This window comes from Pezoporus wallicus, unplaced genomic scaffold, assembly GCF_028554395.1.
Source record: "Pezoporus wallicus isolate ANWC-B61680 ecotype Strahan unplaced genomic scaffold, APGP_CSIRO_Pwel_v1 contig_3486, whole genome shotgun sequence".
Classification (NCBI taxonomy): domain Eukaryota; kingdom Metazoa; phylum Chordata; class Aves; order Psittaciformes; family Psittacidae; genus Pezoporus; species Pezoporus wallicus.
The window spans coordinates 7,990,380-8,007,973 of record NW_026642292.1 but is presented as its reverse complement, the minus strand read 5'-3'; the positions used below and the strand labels follow the sequence as shown (position 1 = coordinate 8,007,973).

The 17,594-nt window shown below is 36.1% G+C and overlaps 1 protein-coding gene across 6 annotated transcripts in view; it reads left to right on the top strand.

Moving 5' to 3' along the window:
• Nucleotides 1-17,208, top strand: part of AKAP6 (A-kinase anchoring protein 6) — a 280,671-nt gene extending 263,463 nt beyond the window's left edge. For 5 of the 6 annotated variants that reach the window (XM_057428430.1, XM_057428429.1, XM_057428427.1 and 2 more), the window contains 2 exons: nt 7,745-11,220; nt 16,305-17,208. In XM_057428430.1, the coding sequence (XP_057284413.1) occupies nt 7,745-11,179 (3,435 nt within the window). In that variant the 3' untranslated portion in view covers nt 11,180-11,220; nt 16,305-17,208. The remainder of the gene's footprint in view (nt 1-7,744; nt 11,221-16,304) is intronic. The other variant, XM_057428431.1, reaches the window with a different exon arrangement.
• The last annotated feature ends 386 nt before the right edge of the window (nt 17,209-17,594 follow it).

The following is a 17,594-nucleotide window of genomic DNA, read 5'->3' as shown; positions in this document are numbered from 1 at the left end:
CTGGAGATGGCTATTGTGTCTACTGAGTCAATTCACAGTGTCCACTGAGTTGTTCTGGTTTAACTGAGAATACACCATGAAAGGAGTACCAGTTCCAATGTAAATGATACTAAATTGAAAGTATTCTTAACCAGTAAGCAAACCTCTTAACTTGTACAAAGACAAAACAATAGTGGAAAGATATGAAAACAATTCTGCCACTGTAGCTTTGCTAGCAACTTTGTTCATCAGCATTTGAATGCAGAATGCAAATGATTTTCCATCAATATGGACATACAAGGGAAAAATTGTGCTGAAGTTCTGCAATGTAGACAAGCAGTAGTTAAACCTGTTTAAGCATGCTTGGTTCCACAGATTTCCTGGGTTTGGTGGATTTTTTTGGCTTAACCATAAAGACTGATCTTTGAGTCAAATTCTGAGATTTAGCATGGATGAACTCCCAGCAACTTGCATGGGCATGTATCTGAGGTACGGTGCCAGGACTTGCTCTTTTTTGAACCAGGTGTTCATGGCAACATTTGGGTTTGGGTAAAGCTAGGAATGTTTTTCTAAGTTTCATAAAGGGCTTGTGTTGGATTCTTGCACAAAGAAAACTGTATATTCCTCTGAAGTAAAAGTAAAATTGAAATGACATTCAAGGGCAACAAATCCTGTCATGTAACCTCTTGACAGAATAAAAGAAAACTGCAAAGCAGTAAAACCAACGGCCAGTAAAATATGCCATGTAGTCAGGTTTTCTCTTCACAAAAAGGAAAAAAACAACCACCAAAACCAAACCAAACACACAACTTGGAATATAGGTCTGGGATTGTAAACCTATTTGGATGACAATATGATTTGATATAAAAATGTTATAGATGTTCTTCTGCTCTCTGGTAACGTTCAAAGGGCTTCTCAGTAAATAAGAACCAGAGATGTTAGAAAGCCATATGAGGATATGGTGGCAAGAAAGCAGAGGCTAGAAAACATATAATGGGTAGTGTGTTAGCAGTGATTCTGTGGGCACAGCACAGGTGCTAAATTTCTTGAGCCCTGCTTTTGCCATGATCTGTGATAGTTCCCAAAGTTAGTTCCTGCAAGCCTTCTTCTAACACAGATTACCTTTTGTTCCAGCCTGGCTTGTCTGCACCAGCTGGTGAATGGTGGAAAGGCTGGAGGCTTTCACTCTTTCTTTCGGTCATTTGATACTGTGGGCAGCTTACCAAGAACATTAAAGACCCTCATAGAACCCATGTGCAGGCACAACTGACCCCAGCGTGTTACCTAGCATCATCAAGTGGTATTTAAATAGCAAAAGAATGGTTAGAGAATAGCCAATTTCTCTGACTTTTTAAAACACTTCTACTTCACTAGTAGTAAGGAATAATAGTTTTCCTCTTAAAATGTCACTCGAATTATTTCATCTGTTGCTTAGATGTGCCACAAGACGTTTCTCATGATAAAGAAAATTATCAGTTTTAAAACCTGGGTATGACAATCTCCTATCCTCTAGACTTTAATTTCTGAGCATTATGAAAGAACTTCAAACATCATCATAAAGACAGGGGGTTGAGCAACGTGAAACCTCAGTTGTTCCTGTAAGACCCAGCCTGCATTGAGACCCTTGCAGGTGATGTCTGTAACTACAGAGAGCAGAGATGATGTCACTGTCCTTCTTTCAATACAGAAATCTGTACATACAACCACCTATGTAGGACTCTGGCAATACATGTAGGCATCCGTAATGCCTAACAGAAAAGCACAAGTTCTGCATGAGCAGGATAGAGCATATTATATCATATATTTCAATATATTCATACATGGTTTGTATTATATATGTATGTACTATATATTCATTGTCCTGGGTTCAGCAGTAGCAGTCATTCATATATATTATAATATAGTCATATATTTTGTCTATTTCAATATTATTTCATTGAGGGAGGCAGTAAAAGTTGCAAAATAAAGCAAAAGAAAGTATGAATCACAGTTTTGGATCTTATTTTCTCAGGAAATAAACATGTGCTGCCTTCTTCTAACTTCAGTTATCTCAAATATGTATGTTCATGATAGTTTCATTAGTGATCTGTGATAAAGCATACCGCTTCCATACATTTTGAGGCTGTGTTGTAATGTGCAAATATGATGCACATGGGATATTATGCATATGCTTACATATATTAAAACACTGCTGTTTGGAAATGGGAACATCTTGTTAGCTACAGTACAGGGAATCCCATTTAGAAGATGAACTTAAGTGAAGCAGGGGTGAAATGAGTACAGTATACATGAGTATTTCCCTCAGCAGAAGTACTTGGCATGCTTGCATTTTTCAAAAGACAAAATCATGTTTGTCTTCCCTGAATGTGCACACATTCCTGGAGATGGGGGATGGTTTTCTTCCTTTTTCTTTCTTTTTCTCCTGGCCCCTAAGTGCATTTGAGTTTGGATAATTTGTCCACAGCAACTGAAGGATATGTTGCAGAGGAGGGAGGAACAGAGTTTTTATTTATTATTGTAATGGCTCTTTTTTTCATGTTAATTCCTTTAAAAAAATATAATGGTACGTAGGGGTTACATTGCAGGCCTGTTTCACCAACACAAAGTATCTGTACCGGAGTAGCACATGCAAATGAAGCCGAAACAGAGAATCATTGTTTAATATAATTTGCTGCAGAAAAAGAAAAACTATCCTTGTTTTAGTAAAGGAAACAAATTAAAAAATATATTTTTAAGACTTTTCTTTGAGGATGCATTGGGTTTGAGGAAATGTCTTTATTTGGCTTAACAATCTTCTTTCCTGCCATTAACATTTTCAGCAGATTGACTGTTTAACTATTAGCACCAGGCCTGCAAGCATTTAAGTGCACACCTAGCTTTGCTACATTAGTTGTACCAATGAAACAGGAATACTGTCCTGAGCAAAATAGTTCAGGTTTAAATTAGGAACAGCCAAACTCCTTAAAGCAGCACTTTCAAATACTTTGGAATTAATTCAACCTTTCACTCTTCTGAGTCTGTAATTTAATTGCTTCTTGGCTTAATTATATTCAAAGGTTTTAATGCAATGGTAAATGCTTCCTAAGTCTTGTTTACCTAGTGGTAATATTTTAAGAATAGGATTCTACATAATGTTGTGCATCTTTTGTTCATATTCATTGTTTTTTTTACTTGCTTGGTCAAAAGTATTTCCCTTCTTTTACTGTGAACCATGTGACTGTCAAGATCTACTCTAGGTGTAGCAGCATTTAGTGACTATAATGATAAAGTCACTCTGACCTACTTTAAAGATACCGATTTTAGAAAGATGATGTATGCACACACATACACGTGTGTATGTGTGTGTGTGTTTATACACCCTCACTTTTGCACATATAAAAAAGAAGTTTTTAAGTTCTGGGATATTTAGTGCAGTCAGTTACACTAGCTGGTATACAAAGAATTTTTGCCAGACAGAATGGTACCTTTGCAGTACGTTTTGTCACAAACTTCAGCAAAGCCAGAACTTACAAGTGAACATCCAGGGCTCACTCTATTCAAATCTGAAGCTCTGTAGCACACTGTCCTGGGTTCGGATATACATGTGAGAAGGGTACCGGTGGGCTTTTGGTATTGCTTTTGGTATTGCTGCTTTGGAGACTGAGGAAATTGAGCAGCTGTCCACCTTGCCTGGTCTCTCAGAAGATCCCTCTGCTGTGGGGTTGCTGAAAGTTGAAGAACAACTAGTTACCTGACTGGGTTTAAACCACGACACACACTCAAAGCTTCTCTTTAGTTGTAGTCCGTCTTAAATGTGGAGATCAGCAAGCAATACCTTGAACCAGGCTAGGTAGAACATCCTTTTCAGTGTGTAAGGCTCTATAAGAAATCCAAATTCATCATTAACTGAAAGGGGATGAAAAACGTGGTGCAGCTTTCATGTGAATAAAGTTTTCCCAATTGGAAATAGCAATAGAAGATTTGTCTGCTTTGTGTAAATGATTCATTGTGTAATACGATACAGTTCTTTGGATAAAAAAAAGTCACACAGAAGAAACAACAGCATTTTTTTCCCCAGTAAACTGAGCAATCAGTATTTAGTTCTGACACCAGCTGACACTTACAATGGTATACCTCTCATCCTCAGTATAACACCAAGTAAAGGATCATTCTGGGGACTTTGAAATGTCATGTTGTCAAGACCTAATAATCTATTACTGTCCTGCTAATCCTAATGCTCCAGCAACCTTCCTATGCGTTGGCCAGCCTGGTAAGGAGACCTCTAACATGGTAAAAATAGTTCTGAGATTCCTGTTTTTTACCTTGCTACTGCTGTCAGTGCAAACAGGCTGGAGTGATGCTGCCTTCCGTTTTTGACTCCACAGATTTATTCAGGAGTCTGTATGGTGCTGCTCTCTCCGACAACTACCTCAGTGTCTAAAGTCTCTTCCTTGTTTGAGCAACTTGCTGAATTTTCTAATAAGAGAATATATATACCTGTACTAAAAATGCCAAATACATAATGTTTGTGACTTAAGCTGAGTGGTTTGTTTCAAAGTTAAAACTTGGTCTGTACTTAGGAACAGCTGCCAATGTAGCTGATAATCATGGAAGTTGTACTTCAAGGGAGATGATGGTTATAAAGAAAAAAAATAAAAAATAGCAATTCACTAATATTAATTCAGTCAATTCCTTGGACAGAGAAAGCTATGCTGGTAAAAGGACCACATCCACATAAGAGCCTTTGCAAGTATAGTTGTGACAATCACAAGGGTAAAAAAAAAATAATAAAATCAAATCCTGAAATCCATCATAGCTTTGCTGCAAAATTTCTGAGTATCTTCCAGGCCTCAGAAAAGCATGTGCATTTGAAGAACAAAAAAACAGGCTTTGAAGTGAGGAGCACTCAGTGAAGATGAATGGGCTGAGGTCACAACTCTACATGTTTTATTGTTTTAGTCCATCTGACTTGCAGAACAAACAAGGCAGCCAAGTGCTGATTTACAGGGGGAAGGTTATCTTCCTGACCAGTAAGGACCAAATGTTTTCGTTTTGAGAAACAAAATCAGATTCTATGGAACATTAAATCCTTGGAACCTGCTGCTGATTTCCTGCCTTCAGGAATTTCTTTTTGCAGCTGGCAGCAACTTAAAACAATAAAAACGTGCAGTTTAGGAAGCTTTTCACAGTTATGTCTTCCTAATGCTAAGCGCGACAGAGTCATAAAACATGCCACAGAAAAAATAAGTAATTGTAGCTGATTTCTTGTTTCATCTAACAGGTTTTCAAGCTAAATTAAATTATTGTCATTCTCTCACATTTTACTTGTAGGATAGTTAAGGGTCAGATACAGGTAGGTAACTGGGTGATGGTTGGACTTGATCTTGAAGGTCTTTTCCAACCTAGTTGATTCTATGGCTCTATGAATTAAGTACTATCTAAGAACCAAGCGGGAGTCATTATAATATATGGTAAACTGGAAAATCTAAGTATGGGTTTCTGAGCTCTGCAATGAACAGAACTGCTCTGGTAGCTGTACATGTCTAGCAAACTGGTGTTTTCATGGGAAATTAACATTTAAGCTATGAGTAGTCAATATCCCTCAGGTGAAAAAAAAAAAGGCAAAAGGCTAATAAATTTACTCCATAAAGCTTTGGGGTGGGTAGATCCACAAACACACTCTAGCCTTCAACATTAGACTTCACAGATTCTCAAAATCCCAAAAACCTCCTAACCCCCAAGGGAAGAAATAATTCTTTGGCACCCATATATCTGCTCAAGATTATGTGAAATATCTGAACACAGCTGCAGTACTCAGGGACCTATCTTACATCTAAGCCAAATGAAGCATGAGGACACAGATTATCTTACATGGAGAGTGTCTTGGTTTGTCAAATATATTAATAATCATATCACCTCGCTGTATGGTGGGTAGCTACTCTGCCCAGTTTGGAGAAAATAAGTCAGATGAGTGTTTTAGCCATTGTTCTGCTGGACATAAAGGGATGAGATAGCCTTGTGTTTTGCACAGAAACAGGGTACCTATATCCATAATTAGACACTGGAGCAGGGATTTGGGCCTATCTGTTCCTATTGCCAGTCAAATGTGCTGAACAGTACACTGCAGGATAAAATTCTCCCCGTCTATCTCTGACCCCATTAATATTTAATTGTTTTATGCAAAATGAAGCAGGAGATGCAGGCTTCTTTTCAGAACAGCATGTAGGTAGGGCTTCTCCTGAGAGAATGAGAACCTGGTTCATGTCATGAGCCTAGTGTCCCACACCAAAAATCAGTCCTCTAACTGTTGAGCTGACAGAGAACATCCCATGATTTCTCACAAAAGGGCTGATCAGCTTTAGTTCCTACTTCAAAGAGAGAGTTCCTAGCTCAGAGTCAGAGATATATCCCTGCCCCTGCACAATTAACCTTGGCCAGGTCTTGACGAATTTAAGTGAGGAGCTAAGCCGTGTACAACTTCCCTTCTTTGGACTACAGCCTCATTTTATCTGCTTGTATTTCAGTAACTTCTTAAGTTTGCTGTGATTTAGATTCCTGTTTGGCATGTGATCAGTGCTGTATTTGAAAAACAAAACTTGTTCCAAGAAAGCTCAAGAGAGTGAGAGATCATAGTTGAATGGGTTTTTTTGGAAAAAGTTCTTGTTTTTCTGGATACAGTGATCATTGTTCAGCTGTTAAGATTATTTAAACTAAACAATTCTACATTAGTTAACAGTTCAATTACAAGAGTTATTGTATAAGCAATGTCTTCCCTAAAATGGGGGCCTTTCAATAAATAGAAAAATAAAGTAAAATTAATTTGTGCTCAGAGAACCAGCCCCAAGATCAGGGACTGCTTTTGAGTAGTTTAAGGTGAGTCAGTACTCTTGGCCACTTGACACATCACATTTGAGTGAGTAAAGCTGTCAAGGTGTTCTTCCTCTCCCACGTGTTTCTAGAAGGATTAATTCTTGGTACTGTATGTTATGAATTATAATAGCAAATATTACTGGAAAGTTAAAAAAGTCTTAAAAAAAACAAACTACTTTCAGCTCAATTATTTATCAGTTCTTCCCCAGATAAAGGTGTCAGCACAGACAGTATTTGAAATTCATTTAGTATTTTATTAGATTGATTGATCTTACAGCTGAAGATATTAACACTCATTAGGTCTTACTTACTGGTCATTAGTACTGCCTTTATTATCAAGCAAAGAATAAATATAAATTCAAATAAAAAGTCATCAAGTCTTGTGATTTCCAGTGTGTTACATCTGTTGTTTTAAGATTCACAACACAAAAGTTTATTATAAACATTTTGAAAATCCTTTAATAAATCCTTTATATCTTAACTCTTTTAAACTTAAGCAGGCTACAAGAGTTTCTCATATATTCAATAATAAGCTGTTAATTATATGGCTTTTACTAACACACTCATGTGATTCTGCAGAAAGGTTAACAATTGTTACATATGAAGTGACTAACCATAATTAATGTCTATTAAAGAAAAGTCAAATTTCTGTATCATATTTTGACAGAAAGTTAAAAAAACAACAACAAACAAACAACCTGGGAAGACTAAGAAATCATGCCAAATTTAATAAGTTTTATTATTTCAATTTCATACAAGACATAACAAAATGAAAAGCCTATTAGTGACCATTGTTCCAAAAATGCCCTTTACTCCTATTAATGTACTTATATGATTTCAGTGGAAGCACATTCAAAGTGCAGCTGTAAATATTTTTTAAATTTTAACTTTGATTTTTTTATTTTTTTTTTTACAGGAGCCTCTGAATGTTATTGATGCCAGCGTGATGGATCTGAATGGTTCAAGTGAAGATGCACTAGAATGGGATGAAACTGACATAAGCAATAAGCTGATCAGTATTCATGAAGACTTAAGTGATCCTGATCAGGAGCTCAAGAAGGATGGGCTAAGACAAAAACCTTCTTCAGGAGAAAGTGGTTTTAACGATGTGAATGAAGATGAAAGTATTGGTGATTGTGGAAGTCCTCTTTATTGTCCCAGCATTACTTCCCCTCCAAATCCTAACATCTATCAGGTCTATAGTCTTCATAATATTGAATTATCAGAAAAAAAACACATGCCCTTTTTGAAAAAAACATCTAAGCTCTCCAGTGTAACACAGTCTAACATTTTAAATAAAAGTCTTAGTAAAGACTCATCATTTTCATCTACAAAATCCCTGCCTGAGCTAATAGGGGGGAACATATTGGCAAAACCATACAGCTATATGTATCAGAGTGGAAACATAAGCAGGCACTCTGAGAGTGAGAGTGGGATAGTGAGTGAATGCGATACAGAAACTACAAATAATTCAGAGATTTTTTTGCTAAATGATATTGAAAGCACTCAGAGTAATCCTGAAATTGGACATGCAGAAACTCAAGTGGATGATACAGTTGATGTGATAAAACAAAAAATACAGCAAGGTGAAGACCATGCTAGTCTCTCGGATGATTTCCAGTTGTTACCTTCTGCATGTTGTGGAAGTGAAAATGATGAAGATTTGGACAGCATTACTATGTGTAACCATGTTTGTCTAGAAGAATTGCAAGGAAAGCATGACGTGTTTACTTTTTATGATTACTCATATCTTCAAGGCTCCAAATTCAACTTACCAGTGATAATGAAACAATCACAAATTGAAAAAACAAATACAGAGGACAGTTTGTTTCATGGCTTTTGTTTTGATAAAATACCTGGTAAATCTGAACATAAACCTGGAGAGTCTCAACCAGATGGGTTTATTCATGACCATACTCTGGCAAGGGTCCCTGGAGAATCAGATCCCAATTCCTGTAAATCTGGAGAAACTGTAAGAAAATTAACTGTTACAGAGAATACAAGACAAGTTTCAACTTTATCTCGTAGTTCTTCATTAGAGTCTCTGTCTGTAGTAGGTGATTTGTTCAGCTCAGGTATTTTTAAAAGTGGAGACGGTCTTCAGCGAAGCACCTCATTGGAGAGCTGGCTGACTTCCTATAAAAGCAATGAAGATCTTTTTAGTCATCATGGCTCAGGTGACATAAGTGCAAGCAGTGACTCTGTTGGAGAGCTCAGCAAAAGGACCCTAGATCTTTTGAATCGCTTAGAGAATATCCAGAGTCCTTTAGATCAAAAGATTAAGCGCAGCATATCTGATATAACACTCCAAAGTGGCTCTCAAAAGATGTCTTTTACTGGACAGCTGTCTCTAGATATTGCATCCTCAATCAATGAAGACTCGGCAGCTTCTCTGACTGAACTCAGCAGCAGTGAGGATCTTTCTCTCTGCTCTGAAGACATTGTACTGCACAGAAATAAAATCCCAGATTCAAATGCATCATTTAGAAAACATCTTAATAGATCTGTAGCTGATGAGAGCGATGTCAATGTCAGCATGATTGTTAATGTCTCCTGTACTTCTGCTTGTACTGATGATGAAGATGACAGTGATTTGCTTTCAAGTTCCACCCTTACCTTAACTGAGGAAGAGCTAGGCATCAAAGATGAAGATGATGACTCTAGTATAGCAACTGATGAGGATATTTATGAAGAATGCAATTTAATTTCAGGACTTGATTATATAAAAAATGAACTCCAAACTTGGATTAGACCAAAATTTTCTTTGACAAGGGAGAAGAGAAAAAGTAACCTCAGTGATGAAATTCAGCGCAGTAAAGTTAGTAATGAGACATCAAAAGCCACAGATACATTAAGCATTGAAACACTATTGAATGGTTCAGTACAGAAAATATCAGAAAATAATGGTAACAGTAAGAATGTGCCACGTGATCATGAAAAAGGGACAAGGAGTCACCTGATGAAAGATATCTCTCAGGTTGTGAAGGATCACCTTGTGGATGATATGGAAAATGGCAATATTGAAAATACTCTTGGCAGTCAAAAGGAAAGTCTTGTTAGAACATCAGCAACTCCCAAAAGTCATGCATCACTTGATGTCAGAGAAGCTGAAAATGAATGTTGTGTCTGTGAAGCTTTTACAGACAGTTCAGACGATTCACATATGGATGGAAAAGAGACTGTATTGTTGTCAGATGAATCCAGAAACCCTCTAAAAGAATGTCAAAGTCATCTTCAGCTTGATCATCATTCTGTTGCTTCCTCTCCTGCTAAAAAGCCTTGTCTTGAATTTTCCTCAGAAATGAATCGTGGAGGCATAGAAGACACAACTTTACAAACATCCTTACCTAATGGTCAACAACAAAGAATAAGCTTTACTGAAAAATCTACTGATTGCTGTACAGCCTTGAAATCCAGTGACAAAGAATGTGACTCCTCTGCCAATGGTATTGCTTCATGCTGTAATTGTGAATCTGCTGCTTTTGATAAAAGAAACATGGAAGATGGCTCAGTACACAATTTTGTGAGGGAGATCATAGACATGGCATCAACAGCTTTGAAAAGTAAGTCACAACCAGAATGCGAGTCATCTGCTCCAGCTTCATTAGCACAGATCAAGGAAAAAGTGTTAGAACACTCTCACAGACCCATTCAGCTAAGAAAAGGGGACTTCTATTCTTATCTTTCACTTTCTTCTCATGATAGTGACTGTGGAGAGGTAATCAAATACATAGAGGAAAAGAGCAGCACTCCTGTGCCATTGGATTTCACAGATGAGAGAGAAAATATTGAATGCTTTTTTGAAGCCTGTCCTGAGGAAGAACGGGCTGAGCAGCAGCAATCTGTTTCTAATGGTACTCCTGAAGCACGAGCTGAGCAGCAGCAGCAGCAACCTATTTCTAATACTATTTCTGAAACATCTCCAGAGTCAGTAGGTGAAGTGACTCAAGAATCGTTAAGAGAAGTTAAAACTTCATCTGAAGGTAGGGATTTATCTCTCTTCTGTGATGATGACAATGGTATAAACGTCCCTAATCCTTACAAACAAAGCACATCAAATAATTTGAAAAATGCTGATGTTGATTTGTTGATTTCAGATGGGCAAACAGAAGGTTTGGAAAAGAATCCTCCAGATGTTAGCACTAAAAAGAGTACTACAGGAAAATCACATGGACCTGAAGATTCCAAAGGATGTGTTGCAGCTTCTGAGAAGGCTTCAGCTATAGAGTTTCAGTTAAAGCCTGGCCATTCACAGAAAAAAGATGTTTTGCATCAGAACAGTAAAACTCTTGCTTGTGAAGAAAATCTCCTAAATTTTCATAAGGAAAGACATATAAATATGCACAGATAGAATGTAACCCTCTCCAGGCACGTACATTGTCCTAAAACCAGGTATGTACTCTACAAGTTGCACATGCTTCTTTTTTTTTTTTTTTACACATATTTTCCTTTTTTTTTTTTCATTTTTGTAAAAATGAAAGGAGATGAATCACCATCCACCACCTAGGGCTTCTGTTTGATGATAGTGCTATATAATTTGTTTTGATTGTACTGTAATCCAAATTTACATGCCACTGGTCAACAAATGCAGTAAATACCAACTGCTTCTTGCCCTTTGGCTTTGCACTGACTGGAACTGGTCTCTTCTGGAACAAATCTGCTATCTTACAGAACTTGGGAATTCTTCAGAAGTAGTATTTCTGTATCAGCCTTGTCTTCCCTCCTCAACTGAGCTGTGGAATCAGCCCTACTCATTGATCCCCTTCTCCACAGTCAGCTGGCCTTATGAGGTGCTCAAAAGCACTTGATGAAACTGAACTTCTGGTTTTACAAGAATTTTGTGTGACTAGTGAGTTGGAGTTCTACAATATTTCCAGACAAGCCATGAGGAATGACTAAGCAGATTGGAGAATAAGTAGTGAGATAATAATTAATCACTTGATATCAGTTTACTATGACTTAAGCTCAATAAGCCATTAATAAGAACAAAATTATTACAACACAGTGTTAGACCAAAAGTGGAGGTTACCAAAACAAGAAATCCTTGCAACAACATTAAAGATTATAATGTGAAGGTAATGTAGAATAAGGACCTGAATACTAAAGCAGGTAGAAACTGATAGCCAAACAGCAGTACTGGAAGCTTTGGTTTTATTTTGTGACGAGCATTTTGAAACATAAGTAAGAGGGTGCAACCTAAAGTGGAAAAGTGTATCTAATCTCTTCCAAAGTCTGAAAGTGGTTCAGATCTGGAGTTTCTGACTTCACACAAATGTCCAACAATAACTGCACATTTAACAACAAAAGAAGATCTACAAAGCAACTTCTGGATAAGAACCTAACAAGTAGCACTGCTGCTTTGAGTCTCACTAGTTGTTTGGTGACCCAAAAGCCAGCATAGCTGTGTAGAATGCCAGTCTTTGGAAACACTCCTCCAGTAGACCAGAGAGAGCATGGCAACTCCAAATGCCACTCCAATTCCAAATGCTGCTGCTTGCCAGAAGCTATAGCAAGAAAATTTCCAATAAAACACAAGGCTAAGCACAGAACCAGGTTTCCCTGGGAGGTTCTGGATTCTCCATCCTTGGAGTTTTTCAAAATTCAAGTGGACGTACCTTTGAAATAGCCTTCCTTTGAGTAGAAGGTTGGACCAGATGATGTTCAATTTCCTTCTAACCTAACTTCTGCTATGATTCCATGATGTTGCTAGGAGAAAAGACTGTTATTCATCACTGCCTGTGAAAACCACTAGTACTTTCCAATTGCAAACTATGTAGCTGTAGCAGAGGATCTGGGCATATTTATATGTAATAGAGTGCTTTCTTCTGCATTTCCTGATTTACTATATTATATTACTATGCTTTTCTTTTGCACATATTGGTGGCTAACCCAGCATTCACACTTTCACATTTGTATAAATATGTCTAGCAAAGTCTTTAGGTTATTACAGCAATAGTCTACAACTTGCCACTATCTCTTTGAACATGTATCTATTTGAATAATTCATTATCTTGGAACCATCATAGCAAAGAGGATATTTCTTGAATGGCTCTGAAATAGGCTATCATGACCTGTTGATTACCAACTAGGTTAATACTTGGAGACATCCAAACAACTGGCGTAGTCATGGAAATCAATTGGGAATTACAAAACTCATAGATGATATTATATATTCTGGAATTACGTTACAAGGATAATTTGTGTATGGAAGACTATTTGGAAATGGAGATGATGACAAAAGTTTGAGGTTGATAAGTGATCAATATGTAAACATAAGTTTTTCTTTAATTACTGTTTTATTACTTTTCTTATTTTTTCCACTCATTTTTATAACATTAATTTGAGGAATAATGCTTACTATAGTGACTGTGATTTTATTCTTGTTCTCATTCTTTCATTGATGAAGATAACATCTTTTCAATTCATTAGTACTTTTGCTCTGAGGATCTCAAAATACTGTATAAAATTTCGCTCAGTCTTCAAAACTTCATAGTTTCTTACAAGTAGCCAGCTAGGTTTTTCATAAGACTGGGATATGACAATATGCAGTTGATGTAAGGACTAAGATTGGACATAGAGGGTGAAGATTGTAGTAAATGCCCCCCAATGCAATAAAATGTAATGCAGACTCTGTATGTAACAGTTTAGTAGGTTTGTGTTCCAGTTTTTTTTTTTTGCCCAGGGGCTGACAAAAATTTTTAAGGTAACAAAGCCCTTCAAACTACATCCCACTTCTCACATTTAGGAGGATATACTGGTTCTTAACTGATGCATATAGCATTGCTTCCATGGAAATTATGTACTGTATTATCCCAAGTAGTAAAGCCCTAGGAAACATATAGTTTATCTCTGGCACATCAAAAAATGAAAATATGAGCTGCTACTAAAGTCTGAGATCCCTTCCCCCATTCACAAGCTTGGTGCTTTAACTTCATCTCTCATGCTATGGGGAATGAATTACAGAAGCAATCTATCCTAATTTGTTAACTTATTCAAATAACAGTTATTATACTTAACTATGCTAAAGATTATCTTTTTGGTGGCAGATTGTTTATTTTTTGATGAGGCTAATTACTGATTTTCCAAAGGTAATTTACATTTATTACTAATACATCTTTTAAAATGTGACAGATAAATGTTGTTCCCATAAGTGTATTATGAAAAAAGTTACTATTTAAAAACACATTATTTAATTTGAAAGATAAATGGCAAACACCATTATTTTTCCTGTAGCACCTGTGCTGTAAGCTCATTTAAATGTGTAATTCCATGTGTAGCTGAAATACTTAGAGAAAAATAATCTATAGTATATGTGTACCTTAAAAGCATACTGTGAATTCAAAGCTGAAAAAGGCATAGTTTCAAATGTACTTTGATTTTTATATAGTTTTAATATTTACCTTGGCTGTACAGAAGAATAAACTTCATAGGGAAGAAAATATTTTTTGCAAATGTTACAATCCTCTTATTTAGCAGTGTGCTACAAAAAATTACCATCATGGGAAAATAGTAACAATTCTATAAGCAGGCTTAAAAATATCTCTGTCAGTATTGACTAGTCTCTGATATGAGCCAACATGTAGTTCTTCAATAGAAGTTCTCACAGTTCTCGTAGAAGTTCTTCTCAGAAGCTCTATGCTGATTTTATTTCTCAAGTAGGGGACAGCTTGAAAGAACTGTCTCTCTGTAGATGAGATCATGCAGTTTTCTGCTGTCACTGTGACCTGTGACTCACCAGTGGAATGGGAATTTTTAGTCCCATATTCAATGTGCATAGATATCAATACATTAAGAAGTTTTATATGATGTGTCCAAAGACTTTTCTAGAGGGTACATTAGAATTCTGTATGCAATGTTAATTCTTACAAATGAGATCAAAAACTACTTCCTTTTGTGAAGAATTTATAATTTAAACTTAAATTATAACTTAATTTAGGGAAAAAAATATCGGACATAAGAAAACTACATTGGTTTCATCTGACAATGCTGCAATGTTAGCCAGAATATCCTGCCACTTACTATAACCAGGAGAAACACAGGACTGGTACTCAGAAAGCCTGACTGTTATTTCCTCCTCAGCAATAGATTTTTTTATGACTTATTCCTTCCTTTCCTTAGTTTCTTTATTAAAGAATAATGAGAATAATGACCAATGAGACCTGTGAAGCACGGCTTATTCACTGAAAAGTGTTTTGAGATCCACAGCTAAAAGATGATACATAAATGCAAAGGACTGTTAGTTAATTATTCATTACAGGAAAAAATAATATACAGGTTTACACAACAGTTTACTTTTAGCAACTGGAACTACAAGAATAATCTCTTTGCTTACCCTTTCTTTTCCTAGAGGCTTTTATAGGGTGATAAGTGCTGTAATGTTCCTTCATAGAGTTTAAAACAGTCTGACTTCTTAGCTCCTTACAGTAGCTGACTTTAAATAAAATTAAATAGAATAAGCAGCTAATCTTGTATTGCCTGTGAGTTACATAATTTTTGAAAAACTTGACATAATCCATCAGTGAGACTTTTCTTATTATAGATATGTGAAACTCGTGCCAGAGTTGTAGAAACCTTTTGATACAATCTTCCCCTTTACTCTAATCAGTTCTTCATTAATTTCAAGCAAAGTGTTGAGCTTTTCATTATTTTCATGTAAGTACATTTCTTCTATAAATGAGGGACAGGGTCAGTTTCAGCAAATAAGATCAAAGCAGAAGGTAACTGGATAGATCCAGATATTCCTGCTTAATTTGGAAGGCTGATATTGCATGTCTAGAGTGCCTCCTAGGAAATGCCTAAGAGATGTACTTTGCACTAATCTTTGAGCTGTATTCTGACAGTTATTTCTTCTTAATCCCCATCATAAGCCTGTGCTCTTTGATGAATAGTTTAACCCTAAACCCTGAGCTGGGTAATTCTACAGTATGAAAATTTAACTCATTGATGGCACTACAAGTCTTTCAATAGCTATTTACAGTTTTAAAATACAATCATGACACTGACAATCCTATTCACGGAACACTTCTGTGACAATCCTTCCTTCCTCTCCATTGAAATCTCATTCTGTATGTTTACATAAATATTAAAGTAAGTGATGGGTAGATCTTTGTGTTACTTGGCTTTTGAAAATTCCTATGTTTTCATAGATCAGTGCACTTTTGAGTGTGCTGAAGGTAAGTTTGCAGGTAAGGATGAGGACAGCATCCAGGGAAAAGGTCAGATTTGATGAATTCTCTTGTTTCTTTAGAAATGAAGTCTTTACAAAAGTCAATGAGCTTTCTATATCAATACAGTTTTTTACAGTAACTTGTACCTCAGGCTGTTAAAAGTCATTGTTTGCCTACTGTATGCTTCTGCATTAAAGGCTCTGGCATGTGATCATTTAATGAGTATCTATGGTTGTTCTGCAAGAGCTATGTTTTGCAAATAAAACTTCATTTTCTGTAACCTACTATTACTTTTTTGTTTCCTTTTAGAATCTTGGCTGCAATTCAGGTGCAGGTTCATCCTGTAAACCCTTGGATGACCTCCAATTCCATTGTATCACTGCCTTTCATTACACTGACTCCCAAGATAAATTTTCTTTCCAAATGTGATTTGTCCATGTTGGCTTTGTGATCAGGCTGCATATGCTAGTCCTGTTTCAGTGATCATTTTGTATTGTAGCAAGGCCATTTGCTTTCATGTGGATTCCTCTCCCAAGCTACCTCTAATGACCTCTCCTTCCTAGATTGGTTGCCTCTGTACTACTTATCACTGATTCTGTTCTTTAAAGTTCTGAAGATGTACAGAACTCATGATTAGTCTGGTTCATCTTTTCACAGTTGTACCTGCCAGTACTCTTCTATTTTATGTATCTAATTTAATATTTATGTGTATAATGCATAAGTTTATTGAAACTATTTTACTTTTAAAGTGACAATTTTGTTGGATTGCAGCAAAAAGAAGTCATTAGCCCTCCTGATTCAATGCATCTAAAAATTAGATAATTAAAATAAATGGCATTTTATTTATTTAATTTTAAAATTTAATCTATGCAACACTTCAAGAAACAGCTACATGGTGTTGTATATTAGGAACTGTTGACATTCTACTGAATTAAGTACAACATTTTGGTATTTTATGCTTCTTGAGGTGGTAATTAGAAAAAAAGTTTTTAAAAAAATGTGTGCCTTGCTGTATTTCTTATACCATTTATTAAAAAGCTGCTTTCACAGTAAAATTTTGTTGGTTTGAAAGGAGGAAATAGCAAGGTTAAGATGTGTGAATAATTTCTGTATATATGTATAACCAAGTGCAAACATTGATGTATAATGACAGTATAAAATGCTTTCATGTTTGTGATGTCCAGTGATGTGGAAAATATAAGCCTTAAAACCATTAGATTGCATGGTAATTAGAATTGGCATAATAAACATAGTTCATTGGGGAAAAAAAAAGAAGAACTGGTGATCTGTTTTACCTGCGTACCAAGAACAGAATACTTTATCAAAGTACAGAAGAATATGTTTCTGTTTGCAAATATTTCCTAGATATATATGATTCCATAGCTGGTGAAGATTTGTATTACCTGACTCATACGTAAAGAACTTATTCATTAAAGATTCTGCAGGTCTTTTGGGCCAAAGAGACATAAGCATTAAGTAGTTTAATACACTGCCAATTCCAGTGGTGCCACACTTTTATAGCAGATTTTTTCTTGTTTTTTTTCAGTATGAGTTTGTTGTCTGATTCTTAAAATTTCATACATTTACATAATTATATTG